Source organism: Simochromis diagramma, unplaced genomic scaffold (assembly GCF_900408965.1).
Source record: "Simochromis diagramma unplaced genomic scaffold, fSimDia1.1 OVJJ01000176.1, whole genome shotgun sequence".
Lineage (NCBI taxonomy): Eukaryota > Metazoa > Chordata > Actinopteri > Cichliformes > Cichlidae > Simochromis > Simochromis diagramma.
This window is the reverse complement of record NW_024386892.1, coordinates 7,779,828-7,806,213: the sequence shown is the minus strand read 5'-3', so window position 1 is coordinate 7,806,213 and position 26,386 is coordinate 7,779,828. Positions and strand designations below refer to the sequence as shown.

The 26,386-nt window shown below is 41.6% G+C and overlaps 1 protein-coding gene across 6 annotated transcripts; it reads right to left on the bottom strand.

Annotated features, from left to right (window-relative positions):
• Window positions 1-287: 287 nt before the first annotated feature.
• Window positions 288-26,334, bottom strand: ttll4 (tubulin tyrosine ligase-like family, member 4). Of its 6 annotated transcripts, XM_040034125.1 has the most exons (22): window positions 26,065-26,334; window positions 24,025-25,070; window positions 22,901-23,090; window positions 22,628-22,819; window positions 18,932-19,082; window positions 18,783-18,853; window positions 18,584-18,638; window positions 15,606-15,724; window positions 9,726-9,836; window positions 9,342-9,418; window positions 9,061-9,255; window positions 6,357-6,439; window positions 6,142-6,270; window positions 5,930-6,052; window positions 5,601-5,699; window positions 4,987-5,121; window positions 4,769-4,906; window positions 4,583-4,679; window positions 4,183-4,393; window positions 1,186-1,253; window positions 1,026-1,096; window positions 288-905 (listed from the first exon to the last, which is right to left on the bottom strand). In XM_040034125.1, exons 2-22 carry the CDS (start codon window positions 24,538-24,540, stop codon window positions 752-754), a joined length of 2,985 nt encoding a protein of 994 aa, XP_039890059.1. In that variant the 5' UTR covers window positions 24,541-25,070; window positions 26,065-26,334; the 3' UTR covers window positions 288-751. The 6 variants fall into 6 exon arrangements, with proteins under 6 accessions (XP_039890059.1, XP_039890057.1, XP_039890056.1 ...); XM_040034123.1 differs by having other exon boundaries at window positions 22,628-23,090; window positions 26,061-26,334; XM_040034122.1 differs by having other exon boundaries at window positions 22,628-23,090.
• Window positions 26,335-26,386: the final 52 nt, after the last annotated feature.

Below are 26,386 nucleotides of genomic sequence, written 5' to 3'. Positions count from 1 at the left end.
CGCCCCGTGCGTGGGGCTGGACAGTGCTTGTCATTTTGAAGAAAAAAAAGAGACTGCTAAAAATAAAAACATGCGGTTTTTGGACAAAGTTTGTGTTCTCTATTCTTTAAGCACCGGTTCGAGCACCGTTTAAGCACCAGCACCATTTCAAAAGTACCGATTTGGCACCAGTATCGGATAAAACCTAAACGATACCCATCCCTACCTGTTACCTAGATTCTGGTGCTTTACTTGCACTTGGCAGCCTCCATGAAACACTGTGTGTAAAGGACAGTCCGTTTTGCAAGTTCAAGTCAAACTGCTCAAACTTTAATCAATTTGCACATCATAGGCCATTTAGTAAATATTTGATCATCAAGCAAGACCCTGTAAGTCACTATCATCAGAACAAGATTCTGTCAAACACCCAGTAACACCTTCACCCAGAGAAACCCCCAAAGTTAGCAGTGACACACAAACAGCTCCCAGTCCCACACAGATGTTCGAGGCTCTTTTTAAAAACCAACAGTCATTTTTAAAGACACAAGAATTACAGTGCTATGCCATTACTCATCACCTCACCTTCGAGACGCTTAACAAATGATATATTATTAATCTTTAGTTTAAAACGAGACAAAATAGGGGGTTAAACCCTAAAAATCCACTCCCTCCAACAGTTTGTTTGCTGTTTCTGGTGATTGGTGAGGGCTAAATGACAGCACTGGTTAGAGGATGGGAAGAAACAGACCCTGAGCTTTCAGTGTATTCTGGGTTAGGAAATCAGATCATCAGAGTTAGGCTGACTGCTGGGACAGCAGGCTGTGGGTGAGGCCGGGCCGAGGCACTGCTGGTGATCCAGGCACTGCTGGTGATCCTCGTCAATACTGCTGTTGCGTTGAGACCAGAGCTGATGGCTGACCACCACCCTGAAGGACAACACAGGAGAGGGCAGCAGAGTTCACTTAGAGACCAGTGTGCAATAAATCCACATCCTTTATTACTCTAACTTCCATATGATAGGTGTATTACTGGAATAAACCCTGTACCTGGCTCTGGAAGGGCTAACCACGTCCTGTCTGTTGTGTTCAAACCTGGAGCTGTAGCTGTACTTACACCACTACAAAGACAGACTGATTTCAGCATTTTAAAGGAGCCACTTTCTCTTCTAGTTTTATGTTTTCCTTTCATTGTTCTGCAGTTTCTCACCATGTGAGCAGGGTCACTGGTTCCCAGATGGACTCCTTGCTGGCAGAGAGGTCTCAGTAGGCTGATACCTGCACATAAGACAAAGCAAACCTGAGCTGCAGTTTCACTGTTTTACCTTCCCTCTGTGGCTACACGCCAAAGTCACAGCAACCCAGCTGAATACATAACAGTGAAGTTGCACATGGACCAGCAGGAGATGAACAAACCATACTACAAGGTTAGTGCCCCCGAGCCCACTGGAGTACCGACAGCTTAAAATAAATAAATCAGAAATAGCAGATAACAATCATGAGTCGCATGAGCTGCAATACCTTTTCTATGTTTGTTTGATGTTATTATTAGTTCATTTTGCCAGAATGGTTTTTACCACCATACACACGAGGGATGGGTGATATGTAAAAATTCATCAGTCCAATAACCGACGATAGGCGATATATACACAGACCATTTGATGGGCGGAGCAATGCAATCATGCAGGGACTGATTTGCATGTTTAGGTCCAGCAGGACAAGCACAGAGATGAGTCCACTGTCAGAGGCCATAAGAAGATCATCTGTAACCTTCACTAAAGCTGTTTCTGTGCTGTGTTGGTACAGCGCATTGAAGAGGATAACAGTGGGTGAATTATATCCTTAAACTTAGTTACAGCACTTTAGAAAGACAAATACTGTGGGATATAGATTCATGTAAACCAACATAATCATCTTGCTATCACCAGGTTTCTGTGAGGATCATCAATTATTAGCTCATGACCTGATGTTTAACAATCCACATTTCACTGATTTACTCTTTGGTGCAGATGTGGAAGAAGCTGAAATAGTTACTGATTTATGGTTGTTTCTTCGGTGGTCTGGAAGTAGACGCAGGCTCTAAGGGGGTGGGCGTTTTCTCCCAAATATCTATAATGCAGTGAACACCAGGAAAGCAGCAGGACCAGACGGCATCCCAGGTCGTATCCTCAGAGACTGCGCATACCAGCTAGCTCCTGTGTTCACTGAGATATTCAACATCTCTTTATCTCAGTCGGTGATCCCCACATGCTTCAAAGAGTCCATCATTGTTCCTGTCCCGAAGAAACCCCACCCTGCTTCTCTCAATGACTATCGCCCTGTAGCCCTCACCTCAGTAGTGATGAAGTGCTTTGAACGCCTGGTCAGAGACTTCATCATTTCTTCACTACCAGACACACTGGACCCACTACAGTTCGCTTACCGTCCAAATCGTTCCACAGACGATGCCATCTCTCATCTCCTCCACACATCACTCACTCACTTGGACACTAGAAGGGGGAATTATGTTAAAATGCTCTTCATAGACTACAGCTCTGCATTTAACACCATAATTCCCTCCACACTCACCACCAAGCTGGAGCATCTGGGACTCAGCTCATCTATGTGTCTGTGGATCTCCAACTTCCTAACTGGCAGACCACAGGCAGTAAGGATGGGCGGACATGTCTCAGCCTCCACCACTCTCAGCACTGGAGCCCCCCAGGGGTGTGTTCTGAGCCCCCTGCTGTACTCTCTGTACACATATGACTGTGTGGCCACTACCAGCTCCACCACCATCATCAAGTTTGCTGACGACACCGTCGTGGTGGGCCTGATCTCTGATAACAACGAGACGGCCTACCTGAAGGAGATTAGGAATCTGGAGAACTGGTGCCAGAGGAGCAACCTCCTTCTAAACGTCAGTAAGACAAAGGAGCTGATAGTGGACTTCAGCACTAAGCAGGAGAGGAACTACCAGACCCCCGTCATCAACGAGTGCCCAGTGGAGAGAGTGGACAGCTTCAAATACCTCGGAGTTCACATCACGCAGGACCTGTCATGGTCCTGTCACATCAACACCGTGGTGAAAAAGGCCCGTCAGCGTCTCTACCACCTCAGACGCTTGAGAGACTTCCAACTGCCCTCCAAGGTGCTCAGGAACTTTTACTCGTGCACCATAGAGAGCATCCTGACGGGAAACATCTTAACCTGGTTCGGGAACAGCACCATGCAGGACAGACGAGCTCTACAGAGGGTTGTGCGGTCAGCTGAGCGCACCATCCGCTCCGAGCTCCCTGACCTGCACTCAATCTACAGCAGGCGGTGCTGGACCAAGGCCAGGAAGATGGTGAAGGACCTCAGCCATCCCAACAACGGACTGTTCTCTCTGTTGAGGTCAGGAAAGCGATTCCGCTCCCTGAAGACCAACACAGAGAGACTGAGGAGGAGCTTCTTCCCGCAGGCGATACGGTCTCTCAATCACACCACCACACAGTACTGACCCACACATACAGTTCTTACACACACTGGACTTTCTGGACTTTGTTTTCACTTCATCACTTAAATCACTTTAAGCATATTTGCACTGCACAAGACATAATGTGGATTGCACAACACTGGACACTATATTCTTCATTTCCAGTTAATACTTGTACAGCTGCTGTTATTGTGTATATATTTATTTAGATTTCTTCATACATTCTTATATAGTTCTATATTGTGTATTTTGTTGTACAGTTATTTTATTTTCAACTTTAATTTATATATTTATCTTATTCTTCCCAGTTAAATTTACCCTTCATTCTAATTTGTGTTGTACAGTTATTTCATTTTTAACCTTAATTTATATTTTATTCCTTCCTAGTTAAATTTACCCTTTTTAATTTTTCATATTTATTTCCTATCTTATTCATAGCCTTTTCCTTTTTGTTTTCTTTAGGTCACGAGCAGTTGTCCAAGCATTTCACTACATATTGTACTGTGTATGACTGTGTACGTGACAAATAAAATCTGAATTTGATTTAATGCCTGCTTCATTTTTGGACATCACTCAGACAGACAGCTAAACATATCAATCCTGTTCCAAATGGGGGAAGAGATCAGAGAAAACTACAGAATCTGACAGTGTTTTGACAAAGTTACAGTTATCAAGAACTGCAAAACCTAAAAGAAAAGTTAACATCAGTCAGGTGACCGTTATCTTATTTCAAAACAGCAGTGCACATACATTTCGCCCTGTTGTTCCAGTACTTCTGCTCCCACTCATCCAGTAAGATGTTGAGGTATCTTGGACACTCAAAGAAGCGAAGGTAGCGAGATGATGATGGTGATGGGAAAACGCGCTCGAACTCTCCTCGACGGTTCAGCTCATCTTCACTCTCTGCCAGAACCCGGATTTCCTCTGGAGTCAAAACATCCAACACTGTGTGCATCAAGTCCTGAGAGAGAGAATGAAAGGCACAAGGTCATGACTGCTTCTTTGTGTTATTGCTAACAATGAAACCAGTGCTTGTTTCCACCACAAGCAACTAATTAATAAATAATAATAACCAAAAAACCTGTAGCTGTATGCACTTACGCTTCCTGTTAAACTATTAAAGTCACTGTGTAAACCTGTGTGTGTGTACCCGGTTAGCTTCACCCTGTTTCAGATAAAAGGCTCTTTTGACCTTCTCATCAGCAGACAGATCCACTTTGGGCCTCTCTCCATTCCCTGCACACAAACTACAAACAAACAAGTGCACACACGTTCATTACGAGGTCATTTCTGAGGCTGCAGCTAAAAACCCAGAGGGGTAGTGTCTTATTGTTACCTGCTGCAGGAGCTGGATGCACTGCTGCAGGGGGTAACCACATCTTCTCTTGAAGGAATACGAAAGCCAGCCAAGTTCAGGAGATCTTTGATCATCTGACCCTTTATGGAAACATCGAGCCCCGTGTTGGAGTGAAGGCTGGATCAGAGTTACAGATGTAGTTAAAGGTAACTTTTTTTTTTAAAGAAATGTGTTATTTTAATGTGGGCATTTGTTACCTAGGCGATATGTTCACTTCTAGAATCCAGGGTTTGAGATTCTCGTCCAGCAGGATGTCGAAGCCAAACAGCTCGTGGCAGCTGTAAGGTGTCCGAACGTGCAGCTTCATCAGGCTGTTAACATACGGCTCTGACCTGGCCACGACACGGGAGGGAGGAAGCTGATTTCAGCATCTTAATCATTGTCCTAATGCACAGTTTAATCTTCAGAAATACATACAGGGGTCTTTTCTTTTAACAACCTTTTTAGCTTTAAAGGTGCAGCACGTTTGTGAGGTTAGCACCTTTTAGAGCATTTTTAAGGACATGTTCCTCAGTGGAAAGATATCACAATTTCTGCATTGAAATACACATCTAAAAAACTATCACAGGCTATAAAAATAAAAACAAAGATTCAAATCAAATACCAATATTTACTCTAGATAGGGACTCAGCTGTGAAGCAATTAAAACTGGGAAAAGAACCTTTGAGCTCGAACAGTTAAATAATGGGTGGGAATCTGTCTGCGAGTCTGTCTGTTGCACGAGTAGTTTATGGATGCAGATGGTTTTAGCTAAAAGATATAATACAAACAAACTGATCTCTGCAGCCAGTCACTGAGCAGGCAAACTTACGCTATGATAGTTTTGATCACGATGTCTTTAATCTTCTCCCATATCAGGGTGGTATTGACTCCCTTTGACCCGAGGTACTGCCACAAGGCCTTCAGAGCCCTGAAAACACAAAGTAATATCCTCCCAAGTCATACATACAGAAACAGCAAAGACATTCTACACTACACTGTTGTATTTCCTTATCAGGTTATACTAAAAGCTCCTTGATAAGCTGTCCACTGGTCCAAAACGCTACAGCCAGAGAACGGACGAGGAGTAGACATCTGTGCCCAAAGGTCAAAAGGTCACATTCTCTACAATTCACACTTCAGCTCGATTCTCTGTGTTACCATTTGTGCCCCTGGCAGGCCTTGTAATCACTGTTGGTCTGGTACTCAGAGTTCTTCTTGTTGACACTGTAGTTGGTCAGGTGCATGAACTTATTACTCAGAGTCTTCATGGAAGACGAATACCTAGAGGCATGGAGGGGTGATAACTGAATCTCATTCATATGCATCCCATGTGAAATTAAGTGGCACGATCAACGTGGTGGAAAACTCACTTGCAGCTAGCAAATCGAACCAGTCCATCTGAGAACATGTAGACTCTGAGTGGGTTGTAAGATGTCACATAGACGTAGAGCCGCAAGTCAAACTTGTTCCCACTAATGAGGTAGGGCTTATCTAGATACCTGCAAACATCCAGTTAGAGCATGTTAATGCAGCAACACTGAGTTACTTAGGCTGCTGAGCTCTAAACTATTAAAGGATTACTCACTTCTGAACAAGTAGAGGTCTTTTACGAGGCATCTGACTCCACTTGTGGATAACCTGAATGCCTATTCCTCTGGCTGATGCGGGCTATTGAAGAAAAAAAGAAAGGAAACAAGTAATAACAATAAACTAAAACATAAATCAAACATATTTTACTCGATTCATATATAAATCATGTGTAATATGTGCAGGTGGATCCACACAGTGGTTTTACTCAGACTACAGGAAGCCTCTGTGTGTTAACAGTGCCGACACACAGAGCTGTACAATGACACTTTGTTTTTTCCATAGTTCAACCTGTCTCTAGTTTATAATCTATAACATAACATATTTAATTATCTTAAGGAAATAAAGCTAATGTGTGTCAGACAGTTGTATTGTTGCACATGTTTGTTGCCCCGTAGGTGTTTGTGACTTTAATAAACCAGCTGCTTCCACCTCCACAACAACAAACCATCTCAGCTGTAATGGGAAGTTCATCTGAACTGTTGTTTCCACAAAGACAGTGAAATTTCTGTTATTAGATTACTCGCTCCGTCTGAGCAGCTAGTTTCCTTTAGTCGATGAAATGAACTGGAAGCTCCTGCATGAATGTGTGCTGTGTATGTTTTTTATGCTAATATCCCTGCTAAGTAAATCTGGCAGATCGTGTGCTGTCTATTACAATGGGTGCTCACAGACGTGCCTGCAGATCTTCGGTACATAAAATTCAAAGGTGGAAAGTAACGAATTACATTTACTTGCGTTACTGTAATTGAGTAGTTTTTTTGTGTATTTGTACTTTTTAAAGTCATTTTTCAAGTCGGTAATTTTACTTTTACTTAAGTATATTTTTTAAAAAGCATTGTACTTTGCTACATTTTCAATCACACCCGTTACTGAGTAAATTAAAAGAACAAACAAACAAAACAACAACATTGCGCTTCGGAAATACTGCAGGGAATGATGGGTAGTAGAACAAATTAGCGTTGGGTCAGGATAAAGATGGAGTCTGACATCGGCGGTACGGATCCAGCGAAAAAAGAAACCCCGTCGAATTCTGCTGACCCTGAACTCGAAGAAACGGATGTGAACCCCTGGCCGTATTTAAGGGACCATTTCAGCTTCAAGTGCAAGAAAGGCAGCAGCTTTATTATGCAGTGTAAGCTGTGTTTGCCAGAGAGACCGAGTTAGCAGCTTTTAAAAATTTCACATCAAACCTGCGCAAGCATGTAGAGGTAAGTTTACTTACATTTTTCCTGTTTGTTAATAATAATAATTTTTTTTTTTTTTAAAAATAGTTAAATTAGACAGAAGACAGAAGCGACTACTTTCTTACTTAAGCCACATTTGTTCACACTGCAGGCAAAAGAATAACATGTGCTTTGTGCAGAGGTGATTTTTTTCTGTTCTCAAACTGATCTCCCTGTTGGAGCTCAGTCTGGGGGGAGTTATTTGTTTCTCCTTATCTTTCCTCATGTGGTGCATTTTCCATTGTTATACCTCTTTGTTACGGCCCTAGCTGGGCCTCCTGATACTGCCCTTGTGTGGGCGTGGTGTTTTTCTCCGCCTCCTCCTCTTTTGCTCCACCCCCCTGTCTCTCTCTTGCTCTCTCTCTCCCCAGGACACAGCTGCTGCTCATTGGACTCACTTACCACCTGGGCCCAGTCAGCAATCACCTCTCTGAGGTCATATAAGCTGGGGATGAGCTGTGAGCAGGGCGTGGGGTGTCTCTGCTTGGTGTGTAGGTGGCCTGCCTGAAGTGTGGAGTTGTGGAAGCAGTATAGCTGCTTTATGTGAGTAGTGTGGGCTTGTGGGCCTTGGCAGCAGTAAAGCCAGCTGCTGTTAGTGACAGGGTGAGCTTGCGGGCCCCTGGAAGTGCCTCCTCGTGGTGTGGAGTTTTTGTTTGGTTGTTGTGTTCTTTGTTGTTGCAACCTTTTTTCCCTTTTTTCAGCATGTTATTGGTAATACGGCGTTGCCGGCTCCTTATGTTATGATGATCTATAATAAAGACTATTTTATTTATTAAAAACACTGGTCTGTTTTCCTTTCATTCTGTTCTGGACTCATTTGTTACTGGTCCCCTCACTCGCATGCCTAGACCCCTTCGGGGGGAACTTAACACTCTCTGACCGGTCTTCCCCATGTGATGTTTGTGTAATGTATGTATGGTCAGAGGGTAAGTCGGCGCTGGCAAAGGTCGACATCCTTAACCCAATTTCCTTCGGGGTCAACCTTCAGGATCAATAAAGTTTTATTGAATTGAATTGCTCCTCAAAATTAACAGAGCAGGGCCAAGTTTAAAAAATTAAAACACATTTTTATAGCAGCTGCCGTACAGCTCAATTCAGTACTTGTTCTCTTATTTGACAGTTTAGAACACATTCTCATGTAAAAGAATTGGTTGGTTTGGTGACCATTATCCATTTTGATGTATAGACTTGCAGTTTAACTGCCACTGCGCTTTAATTTGTAAAGTTTTTCTTTTAATTAAAAAACAACTACTTTGAGATTTATCCCATTGTCTGTTTCGCACTACTCAGAAGAGGCTGTCCTCCTGCTGACAAAAAAGTAACTATGTAACTTTTACTCTGAGTAAATTTTAAATGAGCTACTTTTTACTTTTACTTGAGTACATTTTTAGACAGGTAATTGTACTTTTACTTGAGTAAAATATTTTAGTACTCTTTCCACCTCTGATAAAGTTACACTCTATGAACTGAACGTACAGGTTTGATGATCCATTTTTGTTTGGCGCCCCCTTCCTCCCAGGCTTTGCGGAGCAGCTTGATGTCTTGAGGAAGAACAAAGGTCTGGGGGAAAAAACTGAACTCTTGTTTGCCGAAGCGGACTTGCATCTTGGATAGGTTCCTCCACAGCCGGTCCTTTCTCCCAATCTGAAATGTTCCTGGAAAATGGTTCAGCTGGGACACACAAATACACAAAAGTACAGTCAAAATCTGGACTTTCTCAGCGTACTATCAAGAGTAGTCCATGTGCAGGTGCTGACCTTCTGGTGTTCTCCAAGAGCTTTGAAGCCAGGAGACTTCATGTGGTGTCCCCAGCAGCCCAGCCAGTCATGGCTTTCTATGTGACAACACGTGTTTATCAGCCAGGGTCAGGAGTTACCTTTTTATCTTAGCCTTTAAATATTAGAATGAAATTCTTCACCATCTAATGTTTTTGTTGCCCCCACAGATATACACTAACCTCAACAATCATATGACCCCTATGAGCAAGCACTCAGCGACAGTGGGAAGGAAAAACTGCTTTTTAACTGTACACAAATCATTTTAGAAAAAAAGCAATCTTGTCACAGCTAATCACAGAGCTTTTCAAAGAACCAGTTTCAGCAATATCTGTGTGTGACATGTAGCGACATGTAACAACTTACTCTTTGTGACTCTGAAGTGTGATCTGCCGATGGTTTGCTTGACAATATTAGGAGTTACGGTGCTCATCTTCCATTTTAGCAGTCGCCTTTGCTCTGCAGGAAGCAGTTCCACTGCAAAGAACACGATTCATTCTTTTAACAGGTAACACATGCTGTAAAATACAGTATCCAGAGGTGTATACAGTGAAGAAGTGAAAATATTAACATAATAATCAACACGTGTTGGAGTAGTGTTCAGGCAGCTGCTCTGCTCTGTGTTGGTACAGGGCATTGAAGATGATAACAGTGGGTGGATTATATTCTTAAACTTCACAGCGCTTTCAGAAAGACATCTACTGTGATAAAGTCCACTCTCCACCGCTGTGTAATCAATTATTGTAAATGTTATCAGGAAATGATCAGGAAATAGTTTTCTCTGTTAAGAGGGTACAGAGGCAGGAGAGTGTGCTCTGTTTGTTCTGAGAGGAACAGGAAGTGCTACTCTACTGCAGAGAGAGCTCAAACTAAGTGAGAGCGCCCCCCAGAGGATTGTTCTCTGCCTGGGTTATCCTCATTATCTGAGGGTGGGCTCTACAGATGTATGCTGGAGTTTTCTGGGCACATACAATGGTCTACATACTGTGATAGACCGGAAATCTACAGATCACTGAATATTACTCTTGTAACAATGCACCACGTTTGATTGATGAGTAAACCTCTGTCATGGGTTTTATCTTACCCAGCAGCATTAATGTAGGCTCTGAAGTAGCCACGATTACTTGACTAGTCACGATCGTCACGACTATTTTAACAGTCGACGCGTCGTTTGAAGCTTTGTAAGATCCTGCAGTAGGATTTAAGAGTGTAGTAAGGGACTGAAACAGAAGGTGGCGGCACTGCATCTAAGAAGGATGCCAGCTGCCGTTAAACGCCTTCTGTCCAAATTCAGGGGCCGCATCGTCCTGAGGCCGCATTTGAAGGCCGATTACAGTGACGCGACGAAGCCTGTCCAAATTCGGCTGTCAAATGAGTCCTCTTTTTCCCCAGATCTGGAGGATGGGTCAGGTGTATCCTTCGTGACCCACCATATCCCAGAATTCATAGCGCGGCCCAGCCAATTCCAGTTTCCAACAATGGCAGCAGCTGCTTAGTTTTAATATCACTCTTATTAATCTTTCTGGGTCACAAAATAAACGTTTAACATATTTTCAGGTGAGACTGTAGCTGTGTAAACTTCAAATATCTGCTCGGTTCATCAAGTAATCACATTTTTCCAAAAGTGCTCCAACGTTTTCAGAGACATCTGTTACCCACCAGCTTGATAGCCGACAGGGAGGTCAAGGGTCACTAGAGCCGGCGAGAGCAGCGAACTCCTGGAACATCATTTTTAAACCCCTGCGGTCTTTGGCTACTCAGGTTAAACATGATACATAAGTCACTCAGATAACTTAAACATTTGATTGTTTGGCTTTTTTCAGTGTTTTATTTGTTCCTGAGTAAATCTGTTTGGCTGAGATTAAAGTTATAGTTTTTACACAGCTGAATAAACGTCAAGCAGACAGCTGATCATCAGAAGTGTGAGATGGTTGGGAGTTTACTCCAGTGTCCTGTTATATTTTAGATATGAAGGAGCAGACGGCCGAGTTTATTAAACTCCACCGAGACAATCTGCAAATCTGCAAACTATCATCTTGTTTTTATTTTTAGTTAGCACAGACCTTAAACACTTTGAGCTGTAAGCTAATGATAGTTATATAAGAGCAGATGCTGCTGGTGGAAGCAGCTGTACGTTTTACATCCAATGGATGATGATCTGATTAGTCGACTATCAAAATAATCGTTTGTGGCAGCCCTACTTTGGAGACTGCTGGTATTATGCACTTGTCTGGAGTGCTCTGTTACAACCACACCATAAAGACTTGTGGTATCGGTCACACTAACCAGCAACCTACAAGTATTGGAGAAACTAATGCAGATCTTTCAAAGTTTCTTTCTTGGCAATACTGGTTGGTTTCTGGTGGTGTTGCATGGCTGTAGGTATGAATGACAGACAGCATAGTTCAGGTGGTGTGTGGATTTGGGTGGCTTACTGAAGTTGTAAAAAAGCTTGATGGACTGTAAAGGCTGGAGCATGGTTGGTCCTCCAGCACACAGCCAGCTTTGCAGACCGATCTCCACGTGTTGTAGCAGTTTACGGTCACCAGGGGACAGAGTCCCTAACAACATGTCTGTGGGCTTCTCCTGCTCATGCTGATGTTGGGCCTTCAGACACGTGTTATGACAAACAAAGCGCTGAACAGTGCAGCCACTCTTTCCTTCTCATCCTGTTTTCTAAGCTCCTTTTCTGTTCCAGGCTTGAATTCACCCATCAGCATCTGACCTATGCACAGTGCCATCCAAAGCTATGTGCTGCTGGTTTTTATGAGAACTGCATGCAAGTACGACTGCGTAGGTGTCCCTCACTCTGTGCTGGAAAATAGTTATGCAAATGGACACAAACCTAGTAACATAACTAACGCATCATACAGGTGCTCAAACCACTGATGTTCCCGGTTTGTCAGCTGACACAGAAGGTCAGCATCTATCGAGGGGTCAGGTGTGCATTCTGTACAGGTGTGTGGATGTTAACATGACAGAAAAGCTCTCACTGCTAACATGACTTCAGAGGCTGATCTGATGTTGTGTGTATACTATGCTAAACACAGCATAAAGTGCCACAAATTTGATTATTGAAAAAAATGTGATTAAGGTCTTCAAATAGGTGTATACTATGCTAACACAGCATATCAAGTGCACAAATTTGATTAGTATACTAATAATATGTATTAGGATCTATATCAATAGAGATATCTGATAAGTATTTATATATAAAATAGGATATATATATATGCTATATATATCTATATTATATATCTAGTATATCTAAATATATATATCTATATATAATATATATATATCTATGAGATCTATATTATTATATATATATATAGATATTATAGATCTAATATATATAGATCTATATAGATATATTATATCTGAGATATATATATTATATATATCTATGAATCTAGATACTAGATATAGATCTAGTTATAGATATATCATATAGTAATATATATATATATATATAGATATCGTAGAGATATAGATATAGCTTATATATAATAGAGGAGATACTCGAGTCAGTTATGCGTGACGAACCTGAAAGCAACTGGATCGAGCGGTTCAAATATCGATAACGAATATCGTTGCACCCCTAAGGATATTATATATCTATCTATATATATGATATATATATAAGATAATCTATCTATAATCTAATCTATATCTTATAGATACTATCTATGAATATCTATGACTATATATATATATAGATATCTATCGATAAGATGATCTATTATATCTATATCTATAGATATCTATATATCTATCATCGATAGATATATATCGATATCGAGATCTATGGATATCTTATATCGATAGCTATATCGATATAGATCGATATCTATATCTAATATATCCGATAGCTATATATCGATATTCGATATATAGCTATATAGATCTATAGGATGCTAGATATCTATCTATCTATATATATATCTAGCTATATATATAGAATATTATATATATAGATATATATATATATATATATATATATATATATATATATATATATATCTATCTATCTATCTATCTATCTATCTATATATATATATATATATATATATATATATATATATATATATATATATTAGGGGTGCAACGATATTCGTATCGATATTGAACCGTTCGATACAGTGCTTTCGGTTCGGTACGCATATGTATCGAACAATACAACATTTGTAATTTATTTTATCAATTTTCCTTCTGACGATGCTGTCTGTGTTGAGCGCTCAGTGAATCTGTGTTCGACTACTCCGCCTAGGCTGCACTGTCGAGCGCAGATCCACTGAGCGCTCAACACAGACAGCATAGTCAGAAGGAAGAGAGCAGGGCAAGCTAGCGAGACAGAAGTTAAGCTCTACTTGCAACAGGCAAATTGAACCTCATTCAGATCTGGCGTTTGGAATTATTTTGGTTTTCATGTGACGTATGACCCTGAAGGTAAGCGAGTCATGGACTAAAGTAAAACAGTATGTTGGATGTGCCATGCAATGCTCAATTACATTGGTGTGAACTAGTGTGTTAGCGCAGTTAGCTCGTTAACGTGTTTGCCGTCTAGCCCCATGCACGGAGCGATCGGCGGTAGCTCGTTAACGGAGATTTGCCGTGTTGTGGCGTTAAGGTCATTTCAACGAGATTAACCTGAAAGCACTAGTGGGAACACAACGAATATGACTGCACATTTACGCCGACATCATCCTAGTGCAAAGACAAAAACAACAAGCATGCTACTAACTTTAGCCGAGTCATTTAGACAGCCGTTAGCACATGAGTCTCCTTATGGGGACCTGATATGTTTAATATGCTGCTGAGAATATAGCCCAGAAGAAGCGGATAGTATAGCTTTTATTTTGGAAAGAGCCATTTCTCTGTAATAAACTCTCTTTTCCAAAGATGAGTGATTCCTCAATCAGATACAGGGCTTGCAATATCGCTAGCCCGACGTCCCGGGGCTAGCGATTTTTTTCAGTCGGGCTACCAAAATCTCTCTCTTCCCTGCCCGTCGGGCTATTGTAGGAAGGAAAAATATATGTCAATGCTTTTGCATTCTTTCAGAAATGTAGCTGGGTAATTATGTCATTGGCATCGGTGAGCCACTGTCAATATGTGACATATTGAAGTCGCGTTTGAATTTGCGCTTGTTTTTTTGCTTTCACTTTGCAATCGTGCGAACTGTGTATAGAGAGCGACAGCACTGATCTGTGAGTGATGATAATTTGTGCACCAATTCCTCTGACATCGTCTTATTAATTGTTAGCTTACTATGCAAACATGACAAGTGAAATCTCCCGCAGCAAGCTTAAACATGTGAGAGGTTGATCGCGCAGAGAATCGCTGAGCTTATGTGAGTGCGTGTGTAAAAGCAGCAGGATATATATTTTAGTTCTGCTGAGCCAAATAAGACAGGTCAGGGTGAAGAAGTGACAGCCAAAGAAAAGCTTACCACAAAACGGAGAAGTTATGACAAATCAGACTATAAGGCAAAAAGAAAGTGCAGCTTTATGGTTTCATGGACAAACGAATTTCTGTGGCTGCAATATGACGAGCTAAATAACCAGGGCTGCACATAAGTGGTCCGCAGGTGCGCATTCGCTGTCAAAATAAAAAACACGCACAAGGGTTAGGGTTAAATTTAAAAACTGTACTTTTGAGTTATATATTTATAATTTTAATAAATGACAAATTAAAAATGCATGAACATTTTTTTGTATCGAAAAAATATCGAACCGTGACACCAAAGTATCGAACCGAACCGAACCGTGAATTTTGTGTATTGTTGCACCCCTAATATATATATATATATACACATACATATATATGGGTTAAACTTTTTCGACTACTTTTTGATTAGCTAACAAGTCACAAATTAGACCAATTCAGTGCGAATTCAGTCGTAAATTAACCAGAAGTGCAATCTTCCAGCTAAGAGCAAACATTTTTTTAGACAAACAAGCATTGTAAATATCTGCAACGCAGTAACTGTGGAGTCTAAAAATACTTCTTAAACATATCTAAACGATTTAGTTATTTTCCATGCTGCTTTAGCCCCGGCAGTGACTGAGGCTGTGGAACCAAACGTTTGGTGACCCCAAAAGGAAAAAAGCCATAAATGAGATCATGTGGACGTGTTGTAAAGATATAAATCAATAAGTTACAGGGTGTTGCAGAGACATATAAATAACTGAAGATCAATGATCTGTGATAGTAAACTTATTATATTACAGTTACAACTCTGACCTTTCTCATTGGCGGTGCTGAAGTAGAGGGTCGGAGGGATACGGGGAAACAGACTGGGAACTAGTGCTGGTTGCTCCTCTTGACTGTCTCCTGGTTCCAACGACATTGGCTCCTCGATGCTGACAGAAAGACAAAGTAATGAACATCATCCCTATGCCCACATCTCATGGTTAGAGTTACGTTTGCCAACTTCTAACTACGAGACACTGGCATCTGGTTCACAGTTGTAATGTCAAGTCTCCTCTGCTCATAGAGAGCAAGCAAATACACCATCTCATAGGACAGTATTTCAAAGGCGGTTCAAAATAGGGCTGTGCGATATGACCAAAATCTCATATCCCGATATAAGACATCTATCGCCTCGATAACGATGTAAATCACAGAAATTTAACATTAAAATCCTGTGAATCTCGGGCAGCTCGACTTGCGTGAAGTGTTTCCAGCTGCGCGTCATGTAGCTGGAGTCGAGTGTTTTACCGATGCATGAAACGACACATTTTTAGACAGAAGTTGTAACGGCCGCCGTTTTCTTTGTGAGTATTTATTACACGGCGTGCTGCGGGGAAAAGCCTGTTCTAACGTTTGAGTCTAAGCTTTATTTTTTAGCACCTGGCGGCTCTTTTTTACTTCTCATCCGTAAACACTCTGCATCTTTCACGTGATTCAGTTTATTTTGAAAAGTCTCAACAGGATCTTGAGCTTTATTGTGAAAGGTTTATGTGAAAAATAAACAAGCGGACATGCGATGGTGTTACCGTCGTTGTTGCTAACGACAACGCATAAAAACAGGCGCTTGTCTGTCTGTACTGTGGTCATATTAAATATAAGAGAAAGAGAGAACTTTAAGAAATTAATAATAACTACAGTGACCATCAGAACATGAAAAAATATTGCTGTAAACAGTTTATTTTGTGACACCACGAAAAAAACGATAGCGTGAAATGAAACGATAGATGTTTTTATATCGTCATCCGATATATGTCGTTATATCGAACAGCCCTAGCTCAAAATGACAAGTTAAATGATAAACAGTCAACCTGATCAGACAAAGATGCCAGAACACTCACATGACAGTCATAGGAAGCAGAGATCTTCTTCCAGTGATGACAGGTAAGCTTGACGGGATTTGTGACATACAGGAGCTTTAGCTTTCAGGGAGGGGTGTTATTCTATTTAGAGTGCCAGTCTATTTAGATCAACACAAACCAATCAGCTGGATGGGTTAAAAGGAACAAATGTGACAATAGCAGTCCTGATCCAGAGTGGTTTTACAGAGAATCAGTTCCTAGTCTTTGGTAGGCAGTTCTACTGTTCACGCCATAACAGAGGATAACAATATGATGCACAATGCTGCAGACCTTTCCACCACTCTCCAGCTGTCTGCCCCTTTGAACTGAAAGAGTTCACAAGCTCTGATGGACAGATGGACATTTGACACTACTTTAGGAGAACAATCAGAAAGCACCAGGCCCTGAAAGGAACGTTCAAATCTTTAAAAGTTTCTGATGGAAATTAAAGTGGGTAAAGTGCTTTATAAATAAAGCTGGTATGGTATGGAAAATGGTAAAAAAGCTAGCTGAAGGTCAGAGTAAAAGCACAGGTTACTGAAGTACTGGAAGTGCTGTAATTGTGGTGGTATACAGTCTCATATGTGTCCCAAATAACTGCTGTGGCGGAGCAGCATAACATGGGAAGAAGGTGCTGGAGCTACAGCCACTAATGTTGCGACTCTTAATAAATCAGTAACAGCCAGCTGCAGGAAAAAGTTGAAATACTTCGGAATTAACAGGGTTTCTGCAACAACCCGTCTGGAATCTGCTCTCGTCTCCTCTACTTCAGATATTCCAGTTAGGAGAGGAGGCTGGAGTTTGGACAATTTCTTTAGACTAGGTGGTGAAGACGGCTTTAAGCAGAAGAGGAATCATTTCTACCGGGGATTCTTCTAATTCAGTTTCATTTTATAAATGACAAAATTGTGTCAGCAGATGATGAGATAAAAGCAATCATTACTGTTGATAAACTAGTATTAAATAAATTATTACTTAAAGTTTCTCAGGAAAAACTTGCATAGACTGTTTTGGTGCTTACATTTTATTTATGTCATCAGTTTTCCTTTTATTTTTTTGCATCCTTGTCACACTTGCATGTTTCAGATCATCAAACAAATTGTAATATTAGACAAAGATAACCCAAGTAAATAAAAAGTGCTAATTGGATTTAAGAACACACTTTGACTGCAAAACCATTATTGTGATGTATTTATTTATTTTCCTCAGTGATTCAGAGAGCTGGTGTTTTGGATCTTTATCCTCCTACGTAACTACACTGGATGCCAGTGTCACGGCTGGCTCACAAGGAGGATTACAACACCTGTTTACTCTGATAAATGCTGATAAACACGCTACCAAAAAGTGCAGAGATCAAGCACAAAGGCTGGCTAGCAAAAGTGGGCAGAATTCATGGTTTCATCAGTTACTGCAAGACCTCCAGGTCCTGAAGCAGCAGAGCAGCCCCACACCATCACATGACCACCACTATATCTGACTGCTGGTATGATGGTGTTCTTATGAGATGGGTGTAATGAGGAATGCAAACTTGTCAGTCCACAGAATATTTTCCCAAAACTCAAGATGTGCTTTGGCAAACATGAGACGAGCCTTGGTGTTCGTTCTGACACCACTGCTACGTCTACAGTGTTGTACCACAATGCTGCTGCCACGCTTGTGGCAACAGGTTCACATTTTAAGTGAGCGCACTGATAAAAAGGATCTGCTGAAGAATGTGTTTATGTTAGGTTTTAAATATCGCTTAAGTAAATGTGCCTGTGCAGCATGTTTGCGTGTTTTTTGTTGTTTTTTTACTTTTACTTCCCTTTCAATTGACAAAGAACCATATTTGGAATTGGAAGAATATTTGTTCTATGAAGGTCACAGTAAATAAACCAGTGATGGTGTGTGTATGGTTACTGCATGTCTTACCAGGAGGGGAGAGTGATGCACCCTCCAGATGAAGTGCCAGTGATGGAGGAGCTGTCTGACTCAACAACAAATAACAATGTTCTCATCAGTACTATATTATTACATAATTATACAACATGTCATATAACATCATCAACAGAAAACTGACCAGCTGATTAACTACAGCACAAGTATGATAGAGTTTACTTAAACGTCTCACCGTCATCACTGCAGGCAAGCTCATCAGCCAGCTCCTCTTCTTCTACACCCGCCTGTGCAGCATGCTCTGGGCTGAGCAAAATCAAGTGTAATCACTAAAGGAAAGATGTGAAGGAGGGAAACCTGAAATGTGATGTAGCTGATTCTCACCCAGGCGGAGGGGGAGTCTCTTCAAGCAGGGATTCCTGTGTCGGTGAAGGAGAGGAAAGGGATGGAAAGAAATCTGATTCTGAGGCTGGCTGCCCCTGTCTTGTGAGGTGAATGGCTGAAATCTGATTGGTCATTGAGCCCACCAAGGCTCCTGCAGGACAGGAGGAAACATCTGCATGTTAACTACAGGATTGTGCTACATAACTACACAGTACTGTGAATACAAAACTGGGGCCCATTAAAAATCTTTAAATTAAAAGAACAACATACAAACAAATGAATAAATAAATAAAAAGGCCTCCTTTGTTTCAATAAGGATATTCAATTATTGAGAATGAAAATATATCTAAAGACTCATAATGCTGGGTACGGTTGACCGAGTATGTGTTTTTAAAAATTTGTGACTTTTTTTTTTGCAACATTTGAAACAAAGAACAGTGGGTGGAAACATATTAACCCAGTGGTTCCCAAACTTTTTTTGCTAGGCCCCCCTTTCTTTTAGAAGAAAAATCCCCCCCCCCCAAACATCTCCAACATGTCAGGAGTAGTTAGTCTTTATAAGAAGTGTTTGTGAACTAAAAATCAAGAATGTGGGATCCTGTTTGTCCGTGATTTGGAGAGCCCAGCGCTGCTCCCGACGCAGGGAAACCCAATCCTGCAGGGAGACCTACCTCGGCACTTGTGCAGGTGAAGCCACAGGGAAGATCTGCTTCACCATATTTTCTAGTCTTTGGCTTGGAATGAAGTTGGTTTGGAAACATATTCAGTGATGCTTCATCTCCTGCTTTGCGTTTGTGTGGGAGCTCCGTCAAAAACCTGTCCGTTATGCTAGCAGTGTCAACCCTAACCCTTTGTATTAACCAAAGACAGCCTGTGTAAAACACGACCTACAGTGGGGCAAAAAAGTATTTAGTCAGCCACCGATTGTGCAAGTTCCCCCACTTAAAATGATGACAGAGGTCAGTAATTTGCACCAGAGGTACACTTCAACTGTGAGAGACAGAATGTGAAAAAAAAAAAATCCATGAATTCACATGGTAGGATTTGTAAAGAATTTATTCGTAAATTAGGGTGGAAAATAAGTATTTGGTCACCTCAAACAAGGAAAATCTCTGGCTCTCACAGACCTGTAACGTCTTCTGTAAGAAGCTTTTCTGTCCCCCACTCGTTACCTGTATGAATGGCACCTGTTTGAACTCATCATCTGTATAAAAGACACCTGTCCACAGCCTCAAACAGTCAGACTCCAAACTCCGCCATGGCCAAGACCAAAGAGCTTTCGAAGGACACCAGGAAAAGTATTGTAGACCTGCACCAGACTGGGAAGAGTGAATCTACAATAGGCAAGCAGCTTGGTGTGAAAAAATCAACTGTGGGAGCAATCATCAGAAAATGGAAGACATACAAGACCACTGATAATCTCCCTCGATCTGGGGCTCCACGCAAGATCTCATCCCGTGGGGTCAAAATGATCATGAGAACGGTGAGCAAAGATCCCAGAACCACACGGGGGGACCTGGTGAATGACCTGCAGAGAGCTGGGACCAAAGTAACAAAGGTCACCATCAGTAACACACTACAACGGCAGGGAATCAAATCCCGCAGTGCCAGACGTGTTCCGCTGCTGAAGCCAGTGCATGTCCAGGCCCGTCTGAAGTTTGCCAGAGAGCACATGGATGATACAGCAGAGGATTGGGAGAATGTCATGTGGTCAGATGAAACCAAAGTAGAACTTTTTGGTATAAACTCAACTCGTCGTGTTTGGAGGAAGAAGAATACTGAGTTGCATCCCAAGAACACCATACCTACTGTGAAGCATGGGGGTGGAAACATCATGCTATGGGGCTGTTTTTCTGCCAAGGGGACAGGACGACTGATCCGTGTTAAGGACAGAATGAATGGGGCCATGTATCGTGAGATTTTGAGCCAAAACCTCCTTCCATCAGTGAGAACTTTGAAGATGAAACGAGGCTGGGTCTTCCAACATGACAATGATCCAAAACACACCGCCCGGGCAACAAAGGAGTGGCTCCGTAAGAAGCATTTGAAAGTCCTGGAGTGGCCTAGCCAGTCTCCAGACCTCAACCCCATAGAAAATCTGTGGCGGGAGTTGAAAGTCCGTGTTGCTCGGCGACAGCCCCAAAACATCACTGCTCTCGAGAAGATCTGCATGGAGGAATGGGCCAAAATACCAGCTACTGTGTGTGCAAACCTGGTAAAGACCTATAGTAAACGTTTGACCTCTGTTATTGCCAACAAAGGTTATGTTACAAAGTATTGAGTTGTATTTTTGTTATTGACCAAATACTTATTTTCCACCCTGATTTACGAATAAATTCTTTACAAATCCTACCATGTGGATTCATGGATTTTTTTTTCACATTCTGTCTCTCACAGTTGAAGTGTACCTCTGGTGCAAATTACTGACCTCTGTCATCATTTTAGGTGGGGGAACTTGCACAATCGGTGGCTGACTAAATACTTTTTTGCCCCACTGTATGCTGCTGTGTTGACTTGTATAAGGATCCCAGACACAGAGTTAAAAGTCCAACATTTTTGCTTGGGCTTCCCAAAGGTTGATTCTGTTCATCTGGGCGTAGCATCAGTGGGAGAAACGAGTTGTCATCATCCAGGTGACTGTCTCAGCTGACTGCAGGTTTCCAACCTTATAAACAGGACATCTGCACAATGACTAAAACTAGCCCACTGATGAACAATGGGCTGGGAGGTCAGTTCCTTGGCTTGTCTGTATTGAGCAGCAACTCAAACCAGTTTAGAATTATAAATGCTTATTTAGACACTGAGCCATGGCTCTGTACTATATGCACACATTTCTGCATCTTTGCCATTCAAAGACACTTTGTTTCGCAGCTTTGTTTGCTAGTTTAACTTTTCCGTTACGGGAGAAAAGATGTTCCTACAGCCCATTGCATGGCCGGCTCAGACTCCTTCCATCTTTTTTGCCCGGCCTCCAGACCTTTAGTTTATTTTACTTGCTCTTTCTGCCAGAATAAAACCATTTTAACAAACAAACTCACAACAACCTTTGATGGAAAAATGTCCTTTCAAGGAAACTTTCAGAATCAGCTTCTCGACAACCATAGCTAGCTATTTAACTGCACTTCACCGCCAGGCCCATCTGCACTGCTGTGCTGCAATATGTGCACTGAAATCCTAACATACGGAGAAACATTATGTTCAGATTGGGTCTAGTGCAGTTAGATCATAGAGTTCATTGTGCAGAGAAGACGCGGAGAACGCTAAGCTGATTGCTGCATCAACAGGGTAACAACAGCCTTAGCAGCGTGACGGTGTGGAGTGACATCTACCTCACTGGAAAAAATAAGGCCTGGGGAAAAATCTCAATGCACAGAGATTTTGCAACCAATGCCAACTCCATATCTCCACAGTCTGAGATCCAAACCATCCTCCATCTCCCACAAACCGGTGCCTGCTCATATGAGTGTTCAATGGATTAATTAAAGTTTATGAAAATCAGTCAATTAGCTGGAAGATGTGTTGATCTTACCATTTATGAGTACAATACTCTTTGCTGTTCTATTAATAAAACTCAAAAAACAACTGTACCTTTAAATTAGTTTGTTATCTCATATTCATATCTATACCCAGACAATCTCCACGTCCTGGGTTCCATTAGTATGGGTGTAGCACAAGCAAACAAAAGGTTCTGATTACCTGCAGCAGCGTCTGGTGGAGGTGGCTTTTCTGAGTCACTGGCACATTTCAAAGGTGGCGTGGGACTGTTTGGAAAGGAACTGATACGTTTGCATGTGGGCTGGGTTCTTCCCAGCAGACTACATGGGATCTGCTTGGTTAGATCTAGTGATGCTCTTTTTTGGGACTTGGTGATTGTAGTTGCTCCCAAAACTGTGAGAGGAACACCTTTCACAAGGAGCTGACAGTCAAAAGAAATGTCAAACAAAGTTGTGCTGCTGTTGTGTGTCTGACCGTATTTTGCTGCTGGTGGGATTGAATAACTCCTCTGTGTAGGTTTTGCTTCTCCTCCTGTGCTTCTCATCTCAGCGTTTGTGCTGTCGAGGCTGGAAGCATCCTTCTCCACAGCTGGCCCCTGATGTTGACAAAGACTAAGGCACATATCAGGCACTGGTGGCAAAGAGAAACAGTCTGCAGCCTCACACTGCGGAGAAAACAAAACAATATCAGACAGACTTGCATAAACCTAAAATTATAGGTATATTTCTGAAGATGGCTAAATTACGGTTTTGCCTATAATGAACTATTTGCTTTTACTGATCCCTAATACAGCCCTACACAATGATTGGTTTAAATCACTAGACTTGAACATGTCAAACATATTTATGGAAAAACAAACCATGATGGTTGTTGTGGCTGCACCTACAACAAGCACTGTGTGGAAAAGTAGAAATAAAAGTTGGCTTTCGTGAGTTCGAGCATTAAGCATCATAACAACTTTAAATGTCTAAAATCTGGAACATATTATTCACAACAGGAATCTTGTTTTAGTGCAAGAACATATCAAATAATGGAATTATTGATTCCTTGAATTACATTAGTTGAAGTGTGCCACATATTAAATCCCAGTCAAGTGAGCTTAGACGTGGCTAAAATGATTTTTAAATCATGGTAATTATTATTACACCTGCATTTAATTATTATCTACAGTGTACAAGTTATTGCTCACTACTGATAACTCAACTTCACTTCCAGCTGCAAAATGGGAGCGAGTTCTTTCCATCAACCCACTCAAAAATACTTTTGTATACAAAATATATTTAAATACCTTCAAAATTACTAAAAGACCCAACATACAACTTGTACAACACACAACTCTCCACAGAATACAATGTACAGGACGAAGCGTGTTCCAAATGGGCTTTACCCACAAACATGCAGCCATTGCACAGGAAACTCTGCTGATAACCATATCCATGTTTTACAGTGCTATACAGCTGTTCAGAGGTTCTGTCAGAGGACATGCTAAAATATAAAGGCAGCTGTAGACTACACAGTCGTTTAAACAATGGCCTGAGCAATTGGTTGCAACCCAAAACATTCCTAGAAATGATCATCAGCGCTGGAAAAGCACTCACCGTCAGCTTCTTGGTGTGCTGGGAAGCCTGCTTCCCTATAATCAGCAGATCTTGATGAGACACTGCCCCCAGTCCCATAAGTGCATCGCCTGTGGCAGCCTGATGACTCTCCACTGCTGAAATGTTTGCAGACTGAGAGCTCTCAGACGATGTAGATTTTGGCATGGTATCTGGCAGCTGGACATTAAGGCCAACCTGGTTTTCCATCTTGTTACTGGCCTCTGTTAGGCTGCAGCCAGTCTGCTTCAGCCCTGGTACCAGCAGTTTGTTTGGGGTTAGAATTCCATCTGACACAGCGGTGAAGGTGCCATCGCCTTTTTCACAAACAGCAACCACCGGTGACTTGGCTTGGTCATTTTTCCTCGATAGCTCAAAGGAGACATAACTATAAGGCACTTTTGTGGCTCTAACTGTCTTGGCTTGTGCACTTACAGGGGTTGTGGTGTTGGGATGATCTGCACTAGAACAAGCCACAAGCTTCCCTCCACCCCAGGGGGAGGACTGGTTGGTTGGCATGGTAAAAACCAGTGATGTCGTCCTTATTTCTAAAGGCTGGTTTTGTGGCAGAGTTTTGGGTGATCACAGTAAACAATTTGACAGTTGAGAAAACTAATAAATGAATGGCTGAAAGCTCCTCCTCCTCTTGCTGACCCAAAGTTGGTGATTTTCAAGGTCAACTCCAACTAAACAGATAACCAGTTCTTGATAAAGCCAGACCAACAGTAACCACTACTTCCATGGCAAATGTCTGGGCCTCTCATCTGGGCTGGAGGTAAGCAGGAAAACATTGACTTGTGGTTGTGCTGCAGGTTTAGATATTTTCAGGTGTGAAGTATACGTAATTCAAGCTGAATCTTAAGTCTCTGGTTCATCAGGAGGTGTTTTTCCGTCATTTTCTCATATACTGCTGCGGGAAGATATGTGGCTGCACCAGATTGTTCACACTAAGGTATAAGGACTTGACAGGAGAATGGGATCCCCCACAGCCATCATATCATCCTCAGTCACTTTACAGGAAATGAAACTGTCCACTCTCAGCCCTAATACTGTAAGCACAAGAGAAAAAAGCACAGTCAGTTATTATTAATTATTATGAAAATCCTTTCATATTATCATCACTTAGTATTTGCACATATTCGAGCCATTTTACTGCAGTAGGGACATACGAGGTCACAGGTAATCCAAATTTTTGTGTCACTGAAAAACTGGGTTGTGAACATTTTAGGTTGCTTAAATTACAGAACAAGTTTTAGACTGACATTAAACTACTTAGAAATATTGCATCTTTATGGTTTAATCTTTGAAGAATAACATTGGGTGACTGGAAGACTATATCTGTGTTGGTGGTTAACTCACTTAATTGCAGTTGTTTTTGTTTTTCCCCCATATTTTCTGTCAGATTGTGTTCCAATTATATGTTATATTTGAGATGACGGCCGTTGAACACATAGCCCAGCCATAATGGGGGCAGATTGTTGTATTCCGTATGCATTTTTAATTTTGGGTGCCTTTACGTAACGTATACTACGGCTAACATGCTTCAGGTAATATTAAGGGCATATAGAACACTGTGGCGATGTCCTATAGATCAGTAAGACCGAACGTGGGGAGTTGGCTAGCTTGAAGTAAACTATAACGTCCCATATTCACGGCTGTCGCTGCTGACTTTTGTCATAGTGACGACTGTCAGAGAAAGCGTGGAGAATTCACGTGTGAGCTGACATGCCGCTTCAGTTTAGCTTCACATTAGCCTACTTATAAGTCTAGTTTGGTTACGTTAAGTGATAAAATGGTGTTAGCTGACGCGAAACTGAGTTTCCATAGAAACAATGCACCCACCCTGTGGGGTAGCGATACATAAAGCCAGTTTAACTAACCTACCTTCAGTTTACCGCTACAATGTTCACTTCGTGTTAGCTTAGCAACCCAGACCGACTCAATTAAACTGCTAAACTGTTGTCATGTGCTCTAAGAACTGCCCGGAGGATAAAATGCTTTTATGAACTCATAGGAATCTTGTTATTCTATGTTCGTACCTACTTTGTCTCACGTAATGACTAAAGCTGGTGTTCCTAGTCGGACGATAGGATGCATGTTGCACCGCTGTGCTTAAAAATCCAAATGATACATCAGCGTGACCCAAGATCGTCTATTGAACCAATAAGAGAGCAGGACTTCTTCTTCTTCTTTTTATCAGTATTTATTGGCGGTTGGCAAACAGCGAAATTTTTGAGTGTGGGCCGTACAAACAAACCCTAGAGCAGGACTTCTTCTTCGTAGAGGAATTTGGCGGAGCGTTACTGCCACCACCTGGTAAAGATACGTCACTTCATAGTGCGGATCCCGCGCTACAGTCCCTGGT